This window comes from Amia ocellicauda, chromosome 14, assembly GCF_036373705.1.
Source record: "Amia ocellicauda isolate fAmiCal2 chromosome 14, fAmiCal2.hap1, whole genome shotgun sequence".
NCBI lineage: Eukaryota > Metazoa > Chordata > Actinopteri > Amiiformes > Amiidae > Amia > Amia ocellicauda.
The window spans coordinates 18506060-18533971 of NC_089863.1; the positions used below are offsets into that span (position 1 = coordinate 18506060).

General features: G+C 41.6%; 1 protein-coding gene and 1 long non-coding RNA gene across 2 annotated transcripts; one reads left to right on the plus strand and one right to left on the minus strand.

Moving 5' to 3' along the window:
* The first annotated feature begins 8026 nt into the window (after window positions 1-8026).
* On the plus strand, window positions 8027-20771 carry LOC136767777 (perforin-1). Its single transcript, XM_066721772.1, has 3 exons — window positions 8027-8122; window positions 17135-17692; window positions 19137-20771. Exons 2-3 carry the CDS (start codon window positions 17163-17165, stop codon window positions 20329-20331), a joined length of 1725 nt encoding a protein of 574 aa, XP_066577869.1. The 5' UTR covers window positions 8027-8122; window positions 17135-17162; the 3' UTR covers window positions 20332-20771.
* A 603-nt stretch (window positions 20772-21374) lies between these two features.
* LOC136767958 (uncharacterized) lies at window positions 21375-26201 on the minus strand. Its single transcript, XR_010821905.1, has 3 exons — window positions 25909-26201; window positions 22699-25675; window positions 21375-22113 (listed from the first exon to the last, which is right to left on the minus strand). It is a non-coding gene; the product is annotated as an uncharacterized LOC136767958 (long non-coding RNA).
* Between the last annotated feature and the right edge of the window lie 1711 nt (window positions 26202-27912).

A 27912-nucleotide genomic window follows, 5' to 3' on the forward strand; every position in this document is an offset into this window, starting at 1 on the left:
CATCGTCATTGTTCTCACTGTGACAGGCAAGAAAACAGCCTACGTCTTGTTTCTTTCTTTAAAATAGTGTAACAACTCGAGGGTTCCGGTCACAACGAGGACTCAAATGCAGCGATCTTACTGCATCACTGAAAGGCCCAGGCCTCCTAGCAAGGCTTGAGATCACCACACTAGCATAATATAAGTATTATTTTTGCAGGAAGGGGAGTTCAATCTTCATGAAGCGAGACGTTGGCACATTTGGCTAAAAACAAATAAGATCTCTCTTTCCTTTTAACTCTGAAAGTGCTGATTCCATTGAACCTACTATTATTTGGATGTTTCTACCTAATTTTACCTAATTTTCAGTGGTGTAAAAAGTAGTCGGTAAAAAAAAAATACATACTCTAGTAAAAGTAAAAAGTTTCCCATTCAAACAGTACGTAAATTAAAGTAAATAAAAATCATATATTTTCAATTGTACTCAAGTACCAAAAACAAAAGTAAATATTGTGATTTTAGTAATAAAGTGAATGTGCATGCTTGTATGTGAGCCTTATGAAGGGGGCACACAAGAGATTAATTAGTTTTAATCCAACATTTTATTTATACAATCAAGGTATTTCAAACCAGAGGAGCTTTTCCAGATCAGCAGGGACACACGCACCCAGGGACACAAATGGAAATTGGGTTTCAAGGCATTCAAGACAGAAAACAGGAGACACTTCTTCACACAGAGAGTGATGTGGTTGAAGCTGAAAATTTGGGAACATTTGGGAACATTTAAAAATGGACTGGATAGGATCCTTGGATCACTTAGTTATTAATGGACACCAAACGAGCACGATGGGTCAAATGGCCTCCTCTCCATTGTAAACTTTCTTATGTTCTTAGGGTTCCTTGTAGAAAACCATGTCCAACAAAAATAAATGTAACTGAGATCTCAAAATGTCTTTCATTTGTATTTAGTATTAACAAAGGGTAACATCAGACTATTAACATAGACATAGAGGCAATTTAATTAATGAGTCATTTATTTTATATTTTCAGTTTTCTAACTCCAACTCATTGTTCAAGCTATCAAGTACAAAATGTGGCAGCTTTTTGGTGACATCTTCAGGCTGTCCTTGGGCAAAAATATTTCAGTTACTCTAATGCCACAACAAACTATTAATCTAGTTAGTGCAAGCTTGAAATATTAATTTCTGAAGTGGGACAAGTGTTTAGAAGCACTTTGGTTGCTTCTCTGGGAAAGACAGCAGTTCATCTTCAATTGACATTGTGGCCAGTGAATTACATTACATTATTTGTCATTTAGCAGATGCTCTTATCCAGGGTGACTTACATTTGTACCCATTTATACAGCTGGGTATTTTACTGGAGCAATCTAAGTGAAGTATCTTGCTCAAGGGTACAGCACTCTGACTCGTGGTGCTCCTCAGGTATATCTTGATGCATTTCAAGAAAGAAAAGCTCTGTTCCACACTGACTGTTGTTGCTGGTATTGAGGCAGCTAAATAGCAACACCTCACACAGTCCATTTTCATTGATCAAATACAGAATATCACCAACTGAATGGTTCTGAAACTGATATTTTTTCATTTTTCAGATGATCTTTCTGGCTTTCCCAGTCTATGTTTGGGAAATTGAAATCCTGCATTATAACAGCCACATCCTTGCTACATGCAGTCCTGATCACACTGTACAATGCAACATCTTTCTGAATATCTGAGCTGGGTGGTCTGTAACACACTCCTACCACTGATCTCTTGTTCAAAAGTTTCACCCACAAAGATTCTGTTCCGTTACTGGGATCTAATTTGAGTTCTTCTGCCTCAATGTCATATAATGCTACCCCACCACCTCTTCAATTTTGCCTGTCCCTCCTAAACTGTGTGTATCGGACTTGAGGACTTGAAGAAGTCCCAGCTCACCAGTCATCGCTTCAGCACCATCATAAGACTGAGACATGAGTTCAGTTTTGTAGTGGTATTTGCTCAACTCCGAGTCCTGTTTCCGAACTCCAAACTGTTTCAGAGCAACTGCAGTTTTATCCACACTGATGTCTTTGAAACCCATGACCCTTTCCTGTTTGCAACCCTTTTTTGTCTGTGTAGCATAACTCTTTGATCTTGTGGTCAATGTATGAAGTTATTTCTTCAGCCACAAACACTCTAACAATTCATGTTGTATCAGCTTAGACAGGCCAGAGAAAACACATATTTTTTTCCAATGGGCTTTCAACTCTGAGAAATGTCGAAAAAAGTAATCAAAAAGCTACCAGAAATTACTCTGGTTGTTGGAATCCTTGGTCTCATGGTGGCCACGGAATGCAAGCTCTTGGTGAGATAGTACAGCAGAGATATCCACAATTCTCTTCAGAATCTCCCTATTCTTCCTCACGTTCTCGTTGTGCTCAATGACAGCAAGACGCCTTTGCTCGCTGAGCAGCACATCTATAGAAGTACTTCTCACTCCAAGCAATTCTGGAAAACCTGATTCCTTATGTGCTCCTGCAATGAGCTATGCAAAGTGACACTTTGTGACACATTTTTCCACCATCACTCATCCAAACTGATTTTTTGTTTGACAGAAGCAAACATGACAAGCAGTATAATTTGTTAGTCATGGTGCTACCAGTCAGCCATTTATGTACCCCATACCAGGACACTTGAAACTGCCTGGTTATTTTCCCCATCTTTCTTTAAAACATCCAGCACAGATTTCATTCTGACCTCCTTCACAATCACACATCTCTCTTCCTCGGACCTCAGTGAAAACCTGTGTGTGTTTTAGCTCACTTACAATGTCCTTCTGTACAGAATTAATTTTTAAAATGTAAAAGAAATACAGCAAAGCCAATGATAATATTTACACATCTGCCACGGTCCAGTTCAACTACCCTTCCTCTTCAACTGTACAGAGAGTGATGGGACACAGACCCACAGACTGCTGGAAGTGCGGCTTGGTGAGGCTTACAGCCTCATGTCCTGTTTCTAGCCTCATGTAAAATCAAGTCCCGTTCTGCTCTCTGGCGTTGCATTTCCGGGTCACTTTTCAATATTGTCACTACAGCGCTTATAGGGAAATTACACAAATAATATGTTCAATTTCATATCATTTTTTTGTATCTTATTTCAATGGATATATTTGTATTTTTTTTTTTTACAGTTTGGAATTCTACCATGAATTCTTAGTGAAGATGTGCCTCAGTTGCCTAATCAGACGAGCCGCCTCTTGTTGAGTAATGCATTCTATTATCAAAAACTCACTCTACTGCGTCCAACAGAAAATAAAGAACCTACTACTCAAATGCGGCTATGGGTTCATGTCCATCTTTGAGCAAAGAGATAGAAAGAACAATGAAAGTGCTTAGTAGAAAAGAGAAGGACAGGATTCTTGCTACATATAGGCTAAACTGATTGGCTCACTACAATGCTGGTGATTATGCTACAGTGTGATTTGACACAATTATGTCTAGCTAACCTGAAACATGTTCATTCCACATAGGTCTATGTAATTCCTCTCACCAATTATAATAACAATAACGGGGTCTGTAGGAAATAGAGTGACATAAAAAGTAAATTATTTTATTTATAATTGTATGAGGTAGAAGCAAAGTAGCCACTTATAATATACACTTAAGTAGAGTACACATACAGTGCATCCGGAAAGTACTCACAGTGCTTCACTTTTTCCACAATTTGTTATGTTACAGCCTTATTCCAAAATGGATTCAATTCAATATTTTCCTCAAAATTCGACAAACAATACCGCATAATGACAATGTGAGAGACGTTTGTTTGAAATCTTTCCAAATTTTTAAAAATAAAAAACAAAAAAAGCTCATGTACATAAGTATTCACAGCCTTTGCTCAATACTTTGTTGAAGCACCTTTGGCACCAATTACAGCCTCAAGTCTTTTTGAGTATGATGCTACAAGCTTGGCACACCTATTTATGGGCAGTTTCTCCCATTCGTCTTTGTTGGACCTCTCAAGCTCATCAGGTTGGATGGGGAGCATCAGCCATTTTCAGATCTCTCCAGAGATGTTCAATCGGGTTCAAGTCTGGACTCTGGCTGGGCCCATCAATGACATTCACAGAGTTGTCCTGTAGCCACTCCTTTGTTATCTTGGCTGTGTGCTTAGGGTCATTGTCCTGTTGTCGCCCCACTCTGAGGTCCAGAGCGCTCTGGAACAAGTTTTCATCAAGGATGTTTCTGTACATTGCTGCATTCATCTTTCCCTCGATCCTGACTAGTCTCCCAGTTCCTGCCGCTGAAGAACATCCCCACAGCATGATGCTGCCACCACCATGCTTCACTGTAGGGATGGTATTGGCCAGGTGATGAGCGGTGCCTGGTTTCCTCCAGACATGAGTTCAATCTTTGTTTCATCAGACCAGAGAATTGTGTTTCTCATGGTCTGAGAGTCCTTCAGGTGCCTTTTGGCAAACTCCAGGCGGGCTGTCATGTGCCTTTTACTGAGGAGTGGCTTCCGACTGGCAACTCTACCATACAGGCCTGATTGGTGGAGTGCTGCAGAGATGGTTGTTCTTCTGGAAGGTTCTCCTCTCTCCACAGAGACACGCTGGAGCTCTGTCAGAGTGACTATCGGGTTCTTGGTCACCTCCCTGACTAAGGCCCTTCTCCGTTTGGCCGGGCGGCCAGCTCTAGGAAGAGTTCTGGTGGTTCCAAACTTCTTCCATTTACGGATGATGGAGGCCACTGTGCTCATTGGGACCTTCAATGCTGCAGAAATCTTTCTGTACCCTTCCCCAGATCTGTGCCTCGATACAATCCCGTCTCGGAGGTCTACAGACAATTCCTTGGACTTCATGGCTTGGTTTGTGCTCTGACATGCACTGTTAACTGTGGGACCTTATATAGACAGGTGTATGTCTTTCCAAATCATGTCCAATCAACTGAATTTACCACAGGTGGACTCCAATCAAGTTGTAGAAACATCTCAAGGATGATCAGTGGAAACAGGATGCACCTGAGCTCAATTTTGAGTGTCATGGCAAAGGCTGTGAATACTTATGTACATGTGCTTTTTTGTTTTTTATTTTTAATAAATTTGCAAAGATTTCAAACAAACTTCTTTCACGTTGTCATTATGGGGTATTGTTTGTAGAATTTTGAGGAAAACAATTAATTTAATCCATTTTGGAATAAGGTTGTAACATAAAATGTGGACAAAGTGAAGCGCTGTGAATACTTTCCAGATGCACTGTACTTGAAAAACTAAAAGAGTACTACTTTAACATACTTTACACCCCTGCTAATTTTACTGTGAAAGTGGCTGCCTATAGCAAGTACATGTGTTATGCTAGATAAGGATTTCTATGCTGTGCAATGTTGAAGATGTAACATGGCCTATTTTAATGACTGAATAACCATACATGAAGGTCAACTAAATTAATGTATGATTTATTACTACTACTCAACTCAGCTACTCGTCCAGTCACTGGTCCTCTCCCGCCTGGACTACTGCAACTCCCTACTGGTCGGCCTGCCTGCATCCACTACCCGCCGCTCCAGCTCATCCAGAACTCTGCGGCTCGTCTGGTGTCTCTCTGCCCCGATTCGCACACGCTACTCCACTGCTCCGCTCCCTCCACTGGCTTCCGATAGCGGCACGCATTCAGTTCAAGACTTTGACCCTCACCTACCGCTGTCTTGACCACACTGCACCAAGATACCTTCAGACACTCGTCTCTCCATACATCCCCACCAGACCACAGCGCTCCTCCAGTGCCAGAAGACTAATTTGCCTCCTCTCCACTCTCCTTCCTCCAGAGCCGCTCCTTCTCATCCCTGGCCCCTAAATGGTGGAACGACCTGCCCACCGAAGTCAAAACAGCAGAGTCCTTGACCTCATTCCGACAGCACTTGTAATATTAGTCCTCTTTCCCTGCTAGATAGCACTTCAGCTTTATTATGCTCCTCGCGTTCTTGATTGTTTTCCTCCTTGCTCCCTTTCCCGTAGCCCTCATCTGTAACCCTACATCTTGACAGCACTTCACCATCCAGGATGTAGGAAGTCTCTTACTGTACTTGTGTAAATTGTAAATTGGAATTTGTAAAATGTATTCTTTTGAATTGCTATGTTTTAGCTAAGTTGAATTTGTAATGATTGATGCCTTGTACTTCTCTGTATTTTTGCACTTTGTTTGCACTTATGTTGTAAGTCGCCCTGGATAAGGGCATCTGCCAAGAAATAAAAATAATAATAATAATAAAAATAATAATTATGAATTATAATACCTCAGTAAATCTGTAACAAATATTGACACTGTTATTATTATTATTAATATTGGATCAAATTGTTCAATAAAGTCATGAGTATGTAAATTGTGTTGGTGTTAATCAGATTCTCAATATCTATTAGGATTTAGCTGAAGATCAGATCACATTTTAGGTCAAATTAATGCAGGAATACAGATAATTCTAAAGGGGTCACAAACGTTGTCTCACAACTCTGTATGGATTACATATATAGTGCCAGAATGATTGCCTCCTTAGAGCAAAAAAGGCTAGGAAAAATGTCATTGTTGTTTATGTTGTTGATCTTACACTGGAAGTATGACAGAAATCTAACCTTTAATTGGTAAAATTGTTCAACGAAAAACAAAATCAGATTTTCCCCTGTCTAGTGAATGTGAAAGTTGCTGCTTGACTCCATCTAAACACTCTCATGGTAAAACAGCACGACTCGAACTGATTCACAAAATGTCATCACGAATCGTAACCCATGTACTGTAGCCAGTGTGTGTGCCTCACAGAGATGCTTCATGGGCGTGATCCCACACTTGCCTGGCATCACCCTGTAATCTGACACCTGCCTATCAATCGATCTCTCAAGCTGCTCGTTGATCCAACTTTCCCTTTTCAGAGGTGTTGTTTACGAGTTGTAATTCCAGTGCCTTGAATTTGACACCTTGTCGGTTGCAAAACTTCTAGTCTGCAAGTCTGCAAGTCTGCCTGGACCACACTTTTGTGCAGCGATATATCTGCTCCCATCCAGGAGGGGAAGCATAAAAAGGTTACACATTATATAGAGGTCAGACTGAAGGGAATATACTGGTTCCTTCAGTGAGAAGAGCAGATCCTCATATTAATGTAATTCTCAGTATTGACTGTCTTCAGGGGAGGAGGCTGCTGGGTTGTGCTTGGTTGTCCAATAAGGACTGTGGCAGGTGATCACTTCTTTCCTTTAAAGCCTTCTTAACTGCAGATATTAAGCAGGTACAATACAGAGCCCCAAAACACTGCCCAACTGCGGCTTCTGTCTCTCTCAAGACAATCTGACTGCAACACCACAATCCTTAACTACATATCCAGAGGAAGAGACATGTAAATGAAATTACTCTGCACTGTTTCAGTTTGTTGGCTAACAAGCTAACATTTATATGATTTATATCATTACAAAACATTGTTCATGTGTGCATGTATTTTTAAAAGGATAATAAAACTGAGCTGACAGTAATACCAATGGCAGTGCTACAGTGGCTGGTGTATCAATGCTCCTGTGTTGGTAGGAGTGTGTTCAGTATCTGTGTAATGTATCTGTGATCTTCCTGCTCACGGTGACCATTGTTGTGACCTTTAAACCTTACAAGTGAGACCCTGGCCTCCAGCAGGGCTGTTGTGCATCCCACCAGAGGAGAGCTCTTCTGTGTGTCAGGATGTGCCGCCTCATCGCTCACCACTGTGCCAACCAGATACAGACACATGAGCACGGGGTCTGTTTTCCTTGGGGCAGCACAGCTCAGGGATAGTTAGGGTGCTTTAGCATTAACACCTTACTCTGTTAAAGATAATAACAACCCAGCACTGTGTGGACAGGATGGAGAGTTCAGACATGTTGTAGCCTCACCCTAATCTCTTCTCAGCACAGGGCAGGAGAGAAGGGGGAGAGGAGGGGGACTGGGGAGGTGAGGAGATGTTTATCTTTCCTGCTAATGGCACAATTGAAACCAGTTCCTCTTTCCCCCTATAAAAGGCACTGTACTGTCCTGAGTCCACAGTGGTCAGTATTGGTGCTGACAGCTCCAGGGCCCTGTAACTGCGATCTCATCTGGGTGTCCGATTCTGTTTTTACCATCAAGAAGCTGACGCATCACAAGCCTTCATCAGGTCAGTCCATCCAATCTGCTGCTTCTGACTCCGGCCGTCTCAGCTCTGTGCTTCTCTGGACAGTGACCAGGCAGAAACACACGGGCCAGTCCAGCGGGCCACCAGCAGAGTGCATTTCTGCAACTAGTTTTTTTCAGATGTAACTGCTAATGTCCCTGCAGACTCCTAATTTATATAAATTATTATAACAATTAAAGAATCTACACTTTGCACTTTGATTCATTAGAAGAATAAAAACTAATTAGGATTAGTATAAATAACTGAATAAATTAATGAGAAACATCGAGACCTAAACATTGTGTCACCGTTGCAGTTTCACTGAGCTAAAATTGTTTACACCCATGGGTGACATTTATTTTACACAATTTATTATTTATCTTCAGACCACACTTGAAAATCAACAACAGACTGTCCTTTATTACCAGAAATTAATATAGGACACAAAAAACTACTTCTTCAAATAAAAACATAAAACCCTGAAAATATATTATTTTAGTTTTAAGGCAATTTATTGTGCTACTATTCATCTGGAAAAAGGTATGTACATTTCTGAATTAAAAAAATACATATGGGATTAATTCCCGAAATGGGAATATCTACCACAAATGCTGGTGCTGATTCATAAAATAATAAAATTGTAAAACTGGTGAATATGTTGGACAGTATACCCATAGTTACTGACAAATCACAGATGCAAAAGATCAGTATGTTTTGCACATTCAGTTTTTTCTCCAAACACTTGAAAACCCGAGAACTGAAAGTAATATTAGTTGATACAGTTAATCTGCACTCTGTGAATTACTCAGCAGTAGCATGACATTGTGACAGGTGTAAATGCATACACTTGAATAATATGATTGGACTTGTTTCTGATAATCCCAGTTACAGTATCAAGGTTTTGCAGAACAAAACCAATCTCTGACAGAAGGCAAAATTAACCAACTGCTTTAGTTCAATAGCAAAATGTAATGCACAAGATAACTTCTTTAATGAAACTGAAAGTGACAATTCATGTGCTGCTTGTGAACAACCTAACATTTATATTTGTATCATATATGTTACAGCATTTATACATTCAGTATTTTATATAAATTGTTCTGGCAATCAGTGCTGTTTGCTTGTTCATAAATTATGTGATCCTATTAGTAAATTAAAACAATTATTTTTTTATTAACAGATATTAACACATAATATTCAATAATGTCTATTAGTATTAAAGGGATGTATGCCCCTTTAAATACATGTCTGTAGCAGCTGACAATGAATTAACATGTCAGTGCACCTTAATAAGGTGAGGTTCACATTGTTTGTGGGTATTTCTTTTTTCTTTTTTTTTCCATATGATATTGCAGAAGAGAACTGTGTTACTTAACAATCAGTAGTGAATTCCCAGTGGATAAATAAATGGTAACACTTTATAATAAGGTGCTGCTTACATTGTCGAACAGGTGGCTAAAAAGTAAAAAAATAATGATCCAAAACTGAAAAAATATTTATTAGGAAAGTGTTAAAGCAGTAGTGAATAGGGACACTTTTTAGCTACCTGTTAAAAATTGTGACCATTCCATGGAGTGCTATAACTGTAGTATAACTAGTTTATAGTGAATTATTCATGCTTTATAAATAATCTATTAATCATTTAATAATACTTCATAAATCATTAATAACACATTAATAAGCAACACCTTAATCTAAAGTGTAACCAAATAGATATATACATGTTTTAATGGGGAGCAGAAATGTGAGTGACACGGACCGGCCCTCTGGTGCATCTCTCCCTCTGTGCAGTGGCTGCAGCCCTTTCCCCCACCCCTTCCCTCTCTCACACACACTGACAGTGATGTGGCCATGGGAAATTGATGTAGCAGCTATAGAGGGAAGTCCACTTCATTTTTGAAAAATATAGTGGAAAAGCAACACATAAAAAAAATATGGGGCTGAAAAAAAAGTCCCTTGAGTCAGATGCAGCCAAATGTAGGAAGTTAACAGATGTATTCAGTAGTATTGCTGCTATTAGAGCCCATAACGTGCATGTAGTTCTGTAGTCCATGCTGAGGATGCCGCTCAGTAGCAGAAGAAGGAGGCAATGACTGCAGAGCCGACATGGTTGTGAGTCCAGCAGCAAGGTCTGTGTCGCAGCTGCAGGCAAAGCAGGCAATGGGGAGCCAGAGCAGGGAGGCAGACCTCGATATGATAATTCAGTGTGTGTTCTTTAGAACTCGTGTACAGTTTACAGAGTGTGTGATGTGCAGCACTCCGAGTTTGAACATAGTGCTGGAATTAAGCTGAGGGAACACTGTTCCACATGTTGCTATCAAAATGTAGAAAGTGCGTTTTTATTGTTGTAGAAATGATGAGGATTAAAAATGTTCAAGCACCTTTGTTGCTGCAACATTATCAAATGGGTTTTTGTAGACGCAAACTTACGTATTAGAATTTATATCCAATCAAAGTTGTGAGAAAAGTCATGTCACTACCTGCTTCGCCACAAGAAAATATTAATAAAAATGGGTGAAACCGGTGTGGTACTCCTTATCAATTTATTCAGGTATTTGTGTATTTGTACTAGTCAACAGTGTAAATTGAGGTAAGGACGGTAGGGACCTACCAATATTAAGGAAACATTGAATTGTCCCTACCAATAATTGTGATAGATCAGTGTGGATCAGGCATCCTAGATCATCGGTACTATCAGTCATCATTCTCATCAAACATGGCCCTCAGCAGGGCGAGAGTCTGCATAAATACTTATGGGAATGAGAAAGTGAATTCTCCTGACTTTGGTGTCAATGAAAATGCTATTTTAGGCGAACTGCACAATCTAGGTTTTCGTCTGTCAGAGGAGGGGTGACACAACCATAGATTGAGAGACATTCAAAGACAAACATTGCACCTTTTACCTTCTTGCTCTATGAATTGAATGATTTGTTCTTAGTGAGCTACTTATACCCTTCAAGGTAATGTTCCACTACTTCAGTAACTTAAGATTACTCTAAGTTTGATCTGTTCTCTGGTTGTCAGATAGTGAAACTTTTCAGCTGCTTTCAGCAGCCCTTCGAAATTTTTCCCATAAAAACAAGAACGTTTCTAGTTATTATTGTTGTTTTAATTGGACTTTCCCAACAATATAAACCACTTCAAAGTTGAAGTTGGAGTCTGTCCTTATGACAGAAATACAGTCAGAATTTAGAATTTTATTTTCTTGGATGACAAGTAGTATATTCAGAGCATGACTAGCTTAGAAGTGTCCCCCTCTGAAATGTCACAAGAAACAAACATTTAAAGGGTGTTTAAAAAAAAAAAAAAAACTCTTGGGGTGGGGGGGCATGCCCACAGATCCCCTAGCAACCATGACTCCACCCCCCAAAATATTGTGTCCCCACCAATGTTCAAGCCAAACCTACGCCCTTGGTACTAGTAGAGGATAGTAGGGCTGAACGATTTATCGAAATCGAACCGCAATTGTGATTTGAAACGTTAGCTAATTGCAAAGCCTGCGATGTGGATGCGACATGAAAAATATGCAGCGAGTCTGTCCCAGAGCAAAAGCATGACTGCCCTCTTTGTGTGGCATCTTACTAAGCAATAGAGTGAGCGCACCTCCGTCCTGCCCAATCAGCGCTGCCCAGCCCACTGCATACACGGCCCCATCACAAACACACAGCAGAGCGCGGTGCAGTGGGGTTATGGCGTCTGCAGAGTCAGAGCGATCATTAGGCGAATTAATACCAAAGACAAACAGTAATATGTGATTATTTCGGCTTCAAAGTGACAGACACCGAACAGAAAAGCTCATTTGCAAGAGCTGTGTGGATCTGTTTCCACAACCCGCGGGATGCAGCGCCGCGGCGGCTGTTGGAGGAGCGCATGCTCACAGTCGACTGAAGTCCCACCACTGACACTCAGTCCAGCAGCGAGCAACAGCGAAGTACAATTTCAGAGTCGTTTGCGGCTGTTACACCATCTGAAAAGACCCCACGAAGGCACCAGGAGATCACTAACGCCATAACCCACTACCTCGATAGTGCCTTTAATGCAGTGACCAAAGAGGGGTTTATTATTATTATTATTATTATTATTATTATTATTATTATTATTATTATTTCTTGGCAGACTCCCTTATCCAGGGCGACTTACAACATAAGTGCAAACAAAGTGCAAAAATACAGAGAAGTACAAGGCATCAATCATTACAAATTCAACTTAGCTAAAACATAGCAATTCAAAATAATACATTTTACAGATTCCAATTTACAATTTACACAAGTACAGTAAGTGACTTCCTACATCCTGGACGGTGAAAGCTAAGTGCTGTCAAGATGTAGGGTTACAGAGGAGGGCTACGGGAAAGGGAGCAAGGAGGAAAACAATCAAGAACGCGAGGAGCATAATAAAGCTGAAGTGCTATCTAGCAGGGGTAGAGGACTAATATTACAAGTGCTGTGGGAAGAGATGTGTCTTGAGTAAGCGCCGGAATGAGGTCAAGGACTCGGCTGTTTTGACTTCGGTGGGCAGGTCGTTCCACCATTTAGGGTCCAGGGATGAGAAGGAGCGGCTCTGGAGGAAGGAGAGTGGAGAGGAGGCAGAGTTAGCCTTCTGGCACTGGAGGAGCACAGTGGTCTGGAGGGGATGTATGGAGAGACGAGTGTCTGAAGGTAGCTTGGTGCAGTTTGGTGTAGAGAGAGAACAGGAAGGGGCCTAGGACGGAGCCTTGTGGAACGCCTGTGAGGAGAGGTTGGGGGTGGATGAGGAGCCTCGCCATGTCACTTGGTAGGACCGGTCCCTGAGGTAGAAGGTGTAGCGTAAGGTACACTTATAAATTTCAATTAAAGAAGTGAATTTATAGTATCACCTTATCACAAATCCTGGAATCTTGTAGAACTCAATTTCTGTAATAATTGGACGCAGACACCTATTCCAAAGATATAAATTGTCAAATTTATTCAAAACAAAGACTAAATGTAGCACTACACTAATTATACAAAAGGGAAAAACGAATTAAAATTCAACTCTATATCAACAAATCAAAGACAAATCACTTCCGTGACCAAATCAAAGACCATGGGATCGCATATGATAACACACAAATCGTTAAACAAAAAAGGTTATAAACACATTGACTACAATACCGGTTAGTAAGACGAAGGTGAGTCTCTCATTAGTATTGTTAGTCAGACATTAAATAACTACGCAGGTTAGTATTTATGTCAGGTAACTTCTCGTTATATATATCAGTCTCATTTACGTTTAAGTGCCGAGAAAGATCCTATCATTACTTGTTACCACAATTTCCCTTAACTGATTATTATTCAATGATTAAGGATAGGCAGGGCCACCAATAATCTAATGTCTATTAACTTGTGTCAATTTCAGACTAAACAGTTAAACAGGAATGAGAAGATATTTCTCGGCGTTGACAGGTTTTATTTCTAAAATTATCAACAAAACAGTTTAATGCAACACACATTTATATTTAAGAAAACTAAATGATATTACACATTCTAGAGTTATGAATCACAGATTGACATTTCTAATTGATTTCTCAAATGTCATGAATCATGAACTCCAAACTGTTAAACTTATCTGAACTTCGTCGCAGAGAGGCCTCTCTGCCTTCGGGCTCAGATAACAGCACACGGCACGAGGTTCGTGTGGTTTGGAACAAAGGCAGTCCGGTTCGGCTTTGTCCAAGAACTTCCACTCAGTCGATGCACCTGGAAGTTGGGGTTTTGCGAATGTAGAGTCTTTTCCAAACAGATTTTCCACTGGTTTGAAGGCTCCAAGGTTGTGCACAAAATCTTCTTTGTAAGCAGGGGTTCCACTGTAGTTACTTGAAGACAAAGTATTTGAGGAAAGCAGGGCCCTGTTCGGTTCCAAGGGTCAAGTTTCTTAAGACTCAAACAGCTATTTAAATGACTGAACACTTCTGTATTGCAGTCGACTTAGTCAATTGTCCAGCTGTAAAACTCCACTGATCAGGTGGGCACAGGCGGGCAGCGCAGTCTGTAAAGTTCTTTATTTAATAAAGTCCTTTAAAAGAATTCTTCATACGGCTCAATCTCCTTCTCCCAGTTTAACTCTTCTGTTGCCGGCAAAGACTTAGTTGGTTTCTGGTTCTTTCATATTTCATAGCAAGAGTCCAACCTATTTGGCCTCTTCTCGGTGCCATCCTCCCCAAAACTGTCACTTTGATGCAAACCAGTTCCAAGCTGATGAGCTAAGGAAATCTGATAACTTTGGGGGGGGAGAGGTCTTCTTTAGATCAGTGCTTCAGCTCAGAGCCCAAATGCTCTTATCAAAATACACCCAACATAACGCTACAAAGGAGAACCAGGTGAGAGCAGTCCCAGAGATCCCAAGGTCAGCGAGGCAGGAGAGGAGGATGGAGTGATCAACGGTGTCAAATGCAGCAGAGAGGTCAAGGAGGATGAGGACTGAGGAGAGGGAGGCGCCCGAGCACGGCTGAGGGAGTCAGTGACAGCCAGGAGAGCCGTCTCAGTGGAGTGAGCTGTGTGGAAGCCGGATTGCAGAGGATCAAGGAGTGAGTGTTGGGACAGAAAGTCCGAGAGCTGACGGTGGACCGCCCACTCGAGAGTCTTGGAGAGGAAGGGAAGTAGGGAGACAGGGCGGTAGTTCTGAGGAGAGGTGGCATCAGGGGTTGGTTTCTTGAGCAGTGGGATGACAGCAGCTTGTTTAAATGCAGAGGGGAAACAGCTAGAGAGGAGTGAGGAGTTGAGGAGGGAGGAGATGAAGGGGAAGCTCATCCAAGCGCTGGACAAGAGATGTACAATCCCTCTCGCACATATTAGCCAAGTTGCAATCCCGCAGATCTGTGCATTGAATGCAGGAATAAAGTTGGGACTTGTGATCCAGCAGGACGAGCGACGTATCTGATCTCACTGCGCACTTTATCAATGAGGACCCACTGTCTGCAAACGGCAACTTCCCTGTAGACCACACGGGACACAATATTGCCCGTGGACTAAGGGAGAGTTTATGCTTGTTTATTATCTTTAAGTGTTGCTTTTGTCTTGTAGATGTTATTGTTTGAATATAATCACGTGAGAAAAATTGTTTGTATAACTTAATTACCTGCTTTATGATTTATATTGCACTTATTGTTAATTGCATTGCTTTCTGTGAAGCACTCTGCTCTTTATAAAAATATATACAAGTTATTAATTATTATTGTTGTTAATTATCTTAAGTCTGGAAAATGCAAAACTCCCCCCATACAACATGGAAAATCAATTTATAACTTTTTTGAAATGCGTTTTTCTGGATTTTTTTGTTGTTATTCTGTCTCTCACTGTTAAAATACACCTACCATTAAAATTATAGACTGATCATTTCTTTGTCAGTGGGCAAACGTACAAAATCAGCAGGGGACCAAATACTTTTTTCCCTCACTGTATATATTTTCCCCAAATCGCCCAGTCCTGGAGGATAGTCAATAAGTATTTATATGTCTCATGATTTAACTGTGACAAGGTTAATTGTTGCAGAATTAATTTAACCCAATTCAATATTGTCACTAATCATGTATTTTGGGATATTTTAATTATGTAGAATTGACACTGATGTCTATGTAGTATTAACTGTGCCGATTTACTACCAATGATTTTAAACAGTAACAGCACAAGAAACAACCTGCATTTTCTGTTGCATTTTATATCTATGGAAACTAAACTAGTTTACTCATACTATAAAACATATTTCAATTTTCTATGTTGCACTGTTCATTGTGTCTCTGTATTTTTTATTAAAGATTGTTATATATTCTAGGACAGAAGTTCCCAATCCTGGTCCTGGGGGAGACACTACCCTGCTGTTTTTTTGTTCCAAACGAGCTCTCCATTACTTAATTGATTAGATTTAAATTTTTAAGTTAATAAAACAGTTGGTTCCCCTACTGTTTAAAATAATGAAAAGGCTCTGATGTAGGAAAATATGAGGTTAAATTAAGTATTTGAGAGCTCAGTTGGAACAGAAGCTTGCAGAGTAGCGGGTCCTTCAGGACCGGGTTGAGAACCTCTGTCCTAGTAGAACACTGGTGTTCTAGCTGAGGTGCCCAACAACAACTTATTCATTGCATTGTTTAATGAGAGTACTGCAGAAAACATTGAATACAAACATTTAAACGTCTTCCTACTTACAGTTTGGTTCAATAAATCATTTATTTGCCCAAAAATATTATTTATAATAATATAGACTAAGAATAAATTATAGAAAATACTGATGATACTGATGTTAAACAATAAATGTTCATATAATTGGCTACCCATAAAAATTCTAGACTTGTTTCCCATATTCCATATTCTAGCAAAATGTAGATTTTTTTATTTTAATGACAAATGTAGAGTCTTCAGAGTTTGTGCAAGTGGCCTACATTTAATATATTTTAACATCGATCTTAGACATTTAATACAAGTCATTTAATTTAAAAAAGCAGACTATACACGAGTCTCTGATTTTTTTTTTCTTCTTAATTCTCTTACTCTTATTGAATGAGAACATTTCATAAAACATTTTGTGTTTCAACGGAATAAAATAAGAATGTTTTAATAGTCTCCAAAAACATACACATTTAACCCCAAAAAGGCTTTCAAATGTTTAAAGTTTTTATTAATTTGTTTTGTTTATCTCAATATATTGTGTTGTGTATGTTCTCTGTCAAACCAAAACTTAAGTTTATCCACGACAAAAAGATTTCTATGATCCTCAGTTGTTGCAGTCGCAAGAGAAGTGTGGCAACACGAGACCAGACAGCGCTTCTTTTACTTTTAAAATAACTGTTGAAAATATTTTTTAACAGCTGTATTTAGCGGTTGAAAAATATTTTTCTTGTGAGTCCAAGATATTTAATGCAAATGCCAACTGTCCACCAGAGTTCAGTGCCAGCATCTGGCATGAAACTTGACTGATATTAATACAAAATCCTACGACCCCTGTTATTCTTAAAAGCCTAAACTAATTAATCCTTCTCACTCTGTCTCTCTCTCTCATCCACAGGGCCCCATCATAATACAGTGATCCTGTCATGGGCTCTCTCTGTCCTCTCCTCCTGCTGCCCTGGGCTTTGCTCTCACTGTGCCAGCCTGGCATCATCCTGGGCTGTCACAATGGGTCCAAAGTAGAGTGCCAGAGCGCCAGCTTCGTGCCCGGGTACAACCTGGTGGGCGAAGGGTTCGATATCGTCAGCATGAAGCGGAAGGGTGCCTACGTGATTAATGTGGACAAATGGGCGATGGCAGATGGGAGATGTCGGCTGTGCAAGAACACCCAGCTGGGCGGTAATTTGCAGAAGGTGCCCGACTCGGTGCTGGACTGGCGCCCTCGGGTCAACTGTCGCCACAGCGTCACCAGCAAGATGTACGAGTCCAGCGAGTCAGTGCTGAAGGACAGCACTGAGACCACCAGTGCCAGCTGGAAACTGGGTCTGGATCTGAAGAGGATGGGCAACAAACAGGTGGGCGGCACCTACACGGACATTACCAAGTTTGCCACGGAAAGGTCCAAGTCTGACAAGTACAGCTTCTCCAGCCACGAAATCAACTGCAAGATTTACAGGTGAGAGAGAGCAGGGGATGAGAGCAATACAGTGCAGAAACACTGACTGAGAGGACACTGAAGTTCATTAACATTGAACCGCGTCTGAGGGGGGGTAGGCAGGCAGGACAGTACAGGCACAATGAGTGACTGCAAAAATAGAGGGTGCCGAGTGAGTGAGTGGACATTGTTGTAAACTAACACTGCACTGAGAGAAAGAGTGACAAGTAGGGCTGTCCCGAAGGGTACATTTTTACCTTCGAAGGTTCGGAAACACATTACCGAAGGAAGATTCGAAGCTTTGTTGGTGTTAATTTGCATAATTTATCGATGATGTCACATTAGCTACTAGTGTATAGATTTGAATGAAAATCCTACTTTGTTTTTTACATAAACAAAATAAATCACCCTCTTGTAGTTTAAAATAAGTTATCTTGAACAGGAATCACGTTTTTATATTTTTTTTTGTAAGGACACAGTTTATATTGATTTTACTTGAATGAAACATATTAACATATTATCTTGGTGTTCAATCACATTAAAAAAGACAACTATACTGAAAGTAGTAAATACTCCAAAATACAGTAACCTTAACATTTGGGTTAATAATAAAAAGACTCCCTTCTACAGATCAGAGTTTGTCAACATTAGATATTTTTCGGTAGGCCTTTATTATAATGTTTTTATTCTTAATATATAATAATAATAATAATAATAATAATAATAATAATAATAATAATAATAAAGGGTCAATTTCAATGAACTTTCAGAGTTAGTACGGAGCTGCGTAAACACAGGATCATATACAGTACACTGCAGTACACTGCTTTCAGCACTGCTTTCCTAAAGCCTAATAAGTAATGCATCATAATTTAAACTTATGTTGGTGAAATGATCCCGAAAATGCGTGTTCCTCTGTTTTCAGTTGCAAATTTGCATTTAGGGGGTCTTCTGTGGATTTAGCAAACAATTCTGAACTGCAACATTTTTTCTAAACATTTGTTTTACATTTCCATTAAATTACACAACACTTTGCTGTAAATATCGCAGATAAATAAACAATAAAGCAGAATAACACAGAGTGGTCCACAGGCATTTTTATTAGTGTAATCGTATATTTTCAAATTACATTGTTAAATGTAATCTGGTCCAATGCCTGATGACACGACAGTGGCAATTGAGGGGCTTTTGATGTCGTTCTCGAACTTCGTTATATCCAAGTTAAGTACCTTTGAACTTTCAAACCTTCAAAGACAGCCCTAGTGAAAAGTGGTGCAAATATGGTGTGCAAGACTCAACAGTTGATTGACACTACAGTGTGTTAACATTGAACGGAGACTCAGACAGACAGAGAGAACAGAATCCAATTGGAATACAATGACAGATAGACTGGACAGGCAGAGTATTTAATCAGTCTGCATGTAACTCTCTCTCTCTCTCTCTCTCTCTCTGTGTCTCTCCCCAGTTTCCGTCTGAAAGACCAACCTCCCCTGAACTCTGAGTTCCTCAAGACACTGCGCTCTCTTCCCAAAGAGTACACCTGCAAAACAGCCACTAAGTTCCAGAACTTCATCAGCACCTACGGCACCCACTACATCCGCCAGGTGGAGCTGGGGGGGCGAGTGCACAGCATTACGGCCCTGCGCACCTGTGAGTCGGCAATGAAGGGGGTCAGAGTCAATGAGATCAATGACTGTCTGAGAAACGAGGCCTTGGATGTCGTCACCGGTCAGCCAAACAAAAAGTTGTCAGAGTACTGCAGAGGGGTCAGCAGGAAGCTGAACAGAGACCAGACCTTCCACAGAGCCTTTTCGGACCGCAAGACAGAGGTGATCGGGGGTCTCCCAGGGATCCACGACATATTATTCTCTGCAGGGGGGTCTGCCGAGTACACAAAGTGGTTGAATTCCTTGAAGACCCACCCAGATATTGTCTCCTATGACCTGAGGCCTCTGCACATGCTGGTGCAGGAAAATATTGCTCAGGTGAACCTGAAGAGAGCCTTAAGTCAATACATCATGAATAAATCCCTCTCACTGACCTGCTCCAGCCCGTGCAAAATCGGGAGTCACCGTGATCCAGCCAACCCCTGCCTGTGCAAGTGCCACGGGCAAACCAGCATTGATGCAGACTGCTGTCCCAGCAAACCAGGCCTGGCTACACTGGTGGTTACTGTGGTGAGAGCAGTAGGGCTCTATGGTGACTACTTCTCCAAGACCGACGCCTACGTGAAGGTGTTCTATGGCAGTCAAAGGGAACAGACTCAAGTAATCATTAACAATGACTTCCCTCGGTGGAACAAGAAGTTCAACTTTGGCCTAGTGGATCTCTTCAAGTCCAGGGCTGTCCAGTTTGAGGTGTGGGATGAGGACAACCAATATGATGAACTCCTGGGGAAGTGCCAGTTTGAACTATCCAGGGGGGAGGTGACAGAGAAGAGGTGTGACCTCAATCATGGCTCCCTGTACGTCTCCCTCAGTGTGGAGTGTGCGCCCAACCTGGGGGGAGACCACTGCCAAAGCTACCTCCCATCGCCAATGTCTAAAGACCAGGCTGCCCGCTTTGTGGGACGCAACCTGATGCACATCCCTGAGCCCTTCCTGAGTGCCCTGCAGAACCAGGGGCAGCAGCGTCCAGCCAAATATATCTTCGGCCTTTAGGGCCTCAGCCTGGAAGGGGAATCACGCACGCTTTTTCCACAGTCACCCTGAGGAAAGATCCCCAACACAGCTGCAGTAGAATTGGCCATCAGCATATAGGAAACAGCTTTAGAAACACCCTGTCCTCTCTCTGGGGTCTCTGTCTTACTGGGTGTCATCACTGAGGGATCGTCCATTGTATTCACTGACTGTTCCCCTGCAAATGCTTTCCAAAAATACACAACCCAATATTCAGGGGGGTAAATGATTCTGTAATTGTGATTTTCCAAATAAGTAAAGTGAGTGTGAGAGGGGGTGGGGGTAGGTGGTGGTGCAGGGGGTTGGCTTGCTTTAAGCTCTCAATATAGAACAGAATCTCACACAGTGCTACACCAGGCATTCTGTGTTGTGAACAGCTTGGCTACAATAAAGATACAATAAAGAAGCATTTTCAAAAGTCAGTCGTGTCTCGTGTCTATTTCTCACAGGCTGACAGCACCCGAGCCGCGGGTCCATTAGTGTTACAGAGCTGAGGAGTGAGAGTGATGTGGGCCTGGGGACTGATGTTGTGAAGCTGCCCTGCAGCCACAAGGGGGCAGCAAAGTATTGTGCAAGAATACATGCTGGGCGTCTCAGGGAGTGTGAGGCTCATTCCTCCCTGCTCTTGTAAACCCCTTTTCCACTGACATACCCAGCCTGACCCAGAATCAGGCTGGCACAGTGCGGCACATTACACACTGGCAACCTGAACCAGGCTGTGAATTTTCAGCCCTGTTCCTTACCTAGTGCTGATTGGGAACCGAGCAGTACCAAGGGAAGGAGTTAACTGAGCTCATCGCGTAGTGCGAGTCTACCTTATAGAGCTCCTGCAGTCTGACCTCAAAGCACCACAGACCAAAACAGCGCCATCGTGGCAGGCAACTCCGCTTGTTGTGATATGGGGTTTGACAAACACCAGCAATATTTAGATAAGTTGGCCACCCAATTACACAGCTCACGTTGATAGAGGTCTAAGCTACAAAGACTCGACATTACTGATCCATATAATGAGCCCGACATTTTTAAAAATGTGCCTTTAATAATTCAAGCAATAACATACTAAAACCAGTACAAAGCTAAAGACTACAAAAATAACTATGCTAAAATCATAAAGCCATACACAGCAGTGGCACAAAAATATATAAGCAACAAGACATAAAAGAATAGATAGTCCCAACACGCAGTTCACTTGGACATACGGAAGGTCCTGAATCGGCCCAGAACGGGGCTCCCGTCCCGGGCTGGGGGATGAAGATCCCTCCTGACGGCACTCCTGCCCATGCAGACCTGCTCTTCCACGCAGCCAGCTCCGACCAAACAAAGAGGGAGAGGGAAGGAAGGAACATGCTCACAGGTAGTGCTGCAATCACACACAACCACGGATGGTATTGGATGCATCCCTCTCTCACCCTCTACTGCGCTTCTCTCCCTCTGTGCTGCTTAATCCGGAGCCCGAGGTGCTGTCTACCGCCATGGGACTTGAAATCACCAATCCTGCAAGGGAAGTCCACTAGTGCATTCCAGGTACACTGCTAGTTCAATTGTCTTTTATCAGTGATAATTCCATTTGTGTCTCTTTGCTGTAGCCCTGCGGTCATTGTTGTTGCTGCTGCCGCTGGTGATCAAAGCTGCCTCTCCACTGCTCTCTCTTCCTCTGGTCAGGGCAGCTTTTATCATGCTGAGTGCTAACAGGTGATGTGGCTGTGAGGGAAGGGTGGGGTGTTGTTTAGTCAAAACAGGTGCACCGAGCTGTCAGTGTCCTTCCTGTGTGTCCAAACATAAGTGAAAATAAGTGAAAACAAACAATCAATGAGTGACAATGAAGTAATTCGTGAAGAATGGAAATACATCAAAAACAATAAAGAATAATATAAGTGCACATGAAAACAAAAACCCTCTGTGACAATAACATTTTTCTACCCATTTGGATTATTTATAATTTCTTTCAGGTATATTGCTGCTGTAGACTTGCACAAAAAGGTGTTGCAGTGAAACAGTTAACAGTTAAATGTGATGGATTTAAGCCTGTACACAAAAAAGCAGTATTGGTGGCATTTTATTTTTAATAAAACAGTAGACAATGCTATGAAAAGGCGACTCCTGAATATGTCAGTCCCGAATATAAATCTTAACTAAAGTAATAATTTCCTTAGATTGACTTGAAATGCTAGGGTTAGAGCATGTTGGAGAATTCAAATGCCTGATTTCAAATTCATTTTGATCATGAAATCTTCATCTGTTTCAATCATTCAAATGCTCCAATTAGGCCAACATTCATATGAGGATCTGCTCTCCTCGCTGAAGGAACCGAATATTCCCTTCAGTCTGATCTTGATATCATAACATTACCTGTTTATTCTTCCCCTCCTGGATGGCAGCAGATATATCGCTGAATAAAAGTACGGTCCAGACAGACTAGAGTTTCCACAACATGAAGCTGCCCAGTTCAGGGCATGCAGACTAGTAAACAGGGGAAAAGAGGAAGTTGAGATTAAACCAGCAGCATGCAGAGAAGTGAGGTGTTGGACAAACATGCATCTTGAGAGATCGTTTGATAGGCAGGTGTCAGATTATCGGGTGATGCTAGGAAAAAACGCAGTTTTCTTCTGTATCTTCAGTGGAAGTAGTTGCGCTTCAACATTTATTTTTCTTCTTTGACTTCCATCACAAACAAACTAAATGGCATTTGGCACTCAGAGAAAATGTGTCTCACTGTTTCTGCTCCCTACGTCAAACAAATCCAGGGTTAAAGTTAACCTGGCCTTTCCTTTCAGTTAATGTGATGGATGTAAGTCTATCTGTACACAAAATAACAGTTTTGCTGGTGTTCTAAATATTTAAATTTGAATAAAACAGTAGGCAATGCTATGAAAAGGCAGCTCCTGAATATGTCAGTCCCGGCCCTGAGGTAAACATTCCAGAATAAAAGTACGGTCCAGGCAACTCAGCTGCTCTTCCAGTCCCTAGTCCTCTCCCGCCTGGACTACTGCAATTCCCTCCTGGCCGGCCTGCCTGCATCCACTACCCGCCGCTCCAGCTCATCCAGAACTCTGCGGCTCGTCTGGTATTCTCTCTGCCCCGATTCGCACACGCTACTCCACTGCTCCGCTCCCTCCACTGGCTCCCGATACCGGCACACATTCAGTTCAACACACTGACCCTCACCTACCGCTGTCTCGACCACACTGCACTAAGCTACTTTCAGTCACTCATCTCTCCATACATCCCCTCCAGACCACTGCGCTCCTCCAGTGCCAGAAGACTAACTCTGCCTCCTCTCCACTCTCCTTCCTAATTTAGTTGTTTATTCCCCTGTGTGGCTCAGCTCTCCTATTAAATTGCAATTATATAACGTATCATCATACTGCTTGCTTTTACATTCCTAGTACTCATGTTGTTTATTAGATCTCCCCTATGCCCCCTTCCCCTGAGTGTATGACAGCACATCTTGTCTGCACCAGCTATTACACTCTAGGATGTAGGACTTGAATTTTGTATTAACTGTCTACTTTCCTATCCACTTGTGTAATTTGTAATTTTATTATGTTTTGATCTGTACTATATTATTGCAGCTTTGCAATGGTCTTATATTTTGTAAGTCACCCTTGAGGAGGGCTTCTGCTAAGAAAATCAATAAAAATATATAATAATAATAATAATAATAATAATAATAATAATAATAATAACAACAACAATAATAATAATGGATTACGAGTCATGATGACACTGTGAATCAGATCGATTCATGTTGTTTTAATGTGAGAGCGTTTAGTCTGGGGCGTTTCTAGGCATAGGCGCCTAGGGCGCCATCTGCAGAGGGGGCGCCGATTGAGCACTCCCCCATGTTTTATGGACATTTTTAAAAGCATCTGTCTGTTCTGGTTTTAGCTACTTGAAATGTAGCGCGCTAAAGTCACACAACATGATTTCTACAATCCGCCCTGATTTTGTGAACAGTGCGCAGCTCACACTTTTTGCACCGAATTTGTCATCGTTTCAGTACAGGGACACACACTGCAACACTGATCTGGGCTGCGTCCCAAATCGCACACTTCGACAAGTGTACACTTTGCGTGAAGTTGTGCTGGCGTCACAGAGTGTGCACTGGAGTGAGGGAGGGTGTAGGCGAATCTAAAAGCGCCTAATGGGACACACTTCAGCGTCAGCATTCAGTGCCTTTGCCTTTGACCGAAAAAGTACCTACACAGTCTTTTCTTGTCATCTGTCTCTGTATTGAACTATAGTAATAATAATAATAATTTTGAAATACACTTAGTTAATATCACCTCCTAGTTTTATAGGATACTACTTCAGTAATTAATTAAATGATAGTTTCCAAAACATGTTTTGGTTTATCTTCCTAATCGTATATTTAAATCATGATTATATAATTATTGTATCTATGTATTATTTCCTTGATACCTAATTTAACAATTTCTACAACTGTCTAGCTGTAGCGTGTTACTTGTTAAATCAATATACATTTTAAATTTAATATAAAATGACTACGCCACCCTCAGACAGGTGAGGGACCTCCAATGATATCCCACACAGATCTCAACTGAGGGGAAAATGGCAACAGCAGGGGTTAGTATGCAAGACAATGAGACCAGAATTAAAATAATGCATTTATTACACACAGGGTTAAAATATTGTCCTTCAAGTATTCCAATAAAACCTTTTATCTTGAAATAACAAAAGAGTCGGAGATGGCAAATTCAGACCAGCAAACAGGGAATAAGTGAACAATTTAAATAGAGTACCATAAATCTATAAAAATACACATCTAATATCAGGTGATTAACTTTAAAACCAATACATAAACCGAACAATCTGCACACACCTTAATACAGTATAAACCAGTGAATAATGAAACAAAATAACACAAGTAAACATAAAAACAAAACAAAAAAACCTTAAGGCACGATAATTGCGGATGTTACTCTCCGACTAAGAATAGATCAAGACAAGATAAAAAGCCAACTCGCACAAGAACAGCTATTTAAAATACAAAACAGGGATAGCCCATTACAAGTAGAATATAACGTTCCAGAATTCTAAAAACAATATAAAAGACAAACTGCACGTGCACGTGTGGTAAAACAATACAATTCAGAATAAATCACTAAAACCAAAGAGCGCCTGAGGTGGGAGAGGTGTAAACCTAATGATCTCCAGGGAAGGGTGCTTAATCACCTAACTCACCAACCCGACCAACCAGTCTCATGTAATAGACCAACACGTTCTGCCAGCTCAGCTGCTGCTATCCAGTCCCCCCGCCCGGTTTTAAAAGACACCGCGCTGCCCTTCCTCCTGCAGATGCGGTCTGGAGGTACCAATGGACAAAAAGTGCGTCAGATCTCAAGGGCAACAAATCATCCACAATCTTATATGCAAAACAAGACCTGAGGCCCATTATGCAGCCAGAGAAATCAATCACAGAACAAGAGGCAGTCAGGGAAAATTAATTATAAACACTAGACACTACCCTTGTTACACAGCTAACATGACATTTAAATACCCCCGCCGCTGCCATATTTTCCCAGTCTCCGTCTTTACCGCACAGTTTGGGATTCAGCGCTGAAACGCTTCCGCGTCCGTGCGCTCTTCCGGTCACTCCGCCGAAGGGAGCCGCGAAGGACAAACAGCGCGATCGGGCTCCTGCACTCGCTCTGAGGGACACAGCGCTGATGGACACCGCCGCCCCGCCAGGGAAGAGGAGGAGGGGAAGAGTGTGCGGTTTGGGACGCAGCCCTGACATCCTTGTCGTGGATCTGCGTCACAGCCTCCACACTCCCACATCCCGCAGAAACACCGTGATCCGCACAGAGAGCAGGGCAGCACACACGGCCGCTGCTGCTGTTTGTGTTGGTCTGTGCGGACAAACACAAAAAAGCGTCTAGTATTTTAAAATAACCTGCCCCGAAACAACCATTGCTATTTGAAGTATTTTAATAAAAACGCATGGAAATTCTTCAGTCAGCTCGGCTCTCATTGGCTGCTGATGACGTCACTCTCCACGATCAGTGCCGATCTGTCGTGAGGACCAAATCGGGCTAAAATCGGGTTTAAAATAGTGTACTGTGGCCCCGGCTAGCAAACTAGCTAAACCTGAACTGGAGCAGCTGTAAATACATAGCATGTGCCAGGCAGTGGGCAAAGGGTGGAAGTGGAACCTTAAAAATCGCTACAAGTGATCCTGTTACAGTAGCTTCTGCAGAGAGGAGCTGCTCCCAATTATGCCGGGGTCACACTACACGATTTTGAGCCCGATGTGGCCCTCACGACACATCGGCACTGATCATCACGACAAGCAGCCTGGTCGGGGCTGTAGTGAGAGACGGGCTGCAATGCCATGGGGTGCATTAGTAAATATTGTTTTTATGTTGTCTTTATTTTTTTATTTTTTTTATTATTTTATAGCTGCACACAATATTTTGACTTTTTTTTTTTTAATGTTGCACTTGTAATTCTTAAGTGTTTATATTATTAAAATGAAAAAGTGTTATTTCCCCTTAAGCTGGTATTTGTTTTGGGTGATTTTTAGAGATCTCACCTAGGGTGTGAGATTGGCCAGAAATACCACTGCGTTTAGTCAAGCTGCAACTTTCACATTTTAAAAATCGGTCTCCAGAACTCTCTACTTCCCACAATGGAAGAAATGGCTGAGTTTACCATCTCAGTCTTATAGTATTTCTAACTTCACTTCAGCAGGTAGAAGTTTGTGTCACAAAAAAAGCATATCTGATGGCCATTGTGTTCACAAAAATCCTTCATGTACTCGTTATGCTGGTAATGGCTCCAGGGTTTCATTACAACCAAACCCTGCTTTTGTGCCAAATCTCCCCCTTCCATGTTAATCAGCTAGTGGAGTTGATGGACTTCCTTCCGCCTCAGATTTCTGCGGATGAGGAGAGCCGGTTTCCCTTCCTCTCTCCTGTTCAGGCCCTGCAGTGCTACATGGATCAAACCAGGGGCGTTCGTCACAAAGACCAGTTGTTTGCATGCAATGAAGCGAGGTCTTTTGGACAGGCCTGGTCTCGGCAACGCTCATCCCACTGGATTGTGGATACGATCGCTATGGCCTATGTGTCTGTGGGCCTCCAGGAGGCACATTCTACTTTAGTTCCATTTTTTTTTTTAATGTGTAGATGAAGGAAACTTGCTAAAGGTGGAACAAACAGGGTTCTGAAAACTATGAAACATCAATCAACATTGTCATTGTTCTCACTCTGAGAGGAAGTTGGAAGTTGATATTCACACATTCTGCTACTGGATGTGTTGCACTAGCTCTTGTATCTTATCAAATACACTAAGCTAGCTCCAGAAGTGGGTCTGACTGGTGCTACTGAATCTATTCCATGGACATCAGGCATTTCTGAACTGCACCAAAGGCTTCCTATCTTAGTAAGCTGCTTTGAAGAAAATGGAAACCCAGCCAATGCATCCACTCAGTTTGCAATCTATTTGGAAATAGTAAAGTCCTCTTGTGAGAAAGGTGTGGACATTCCTGATTGCCTTACAATGTGGTTCCAGCAAAGAAAACAACTCTACCAGTTGGTG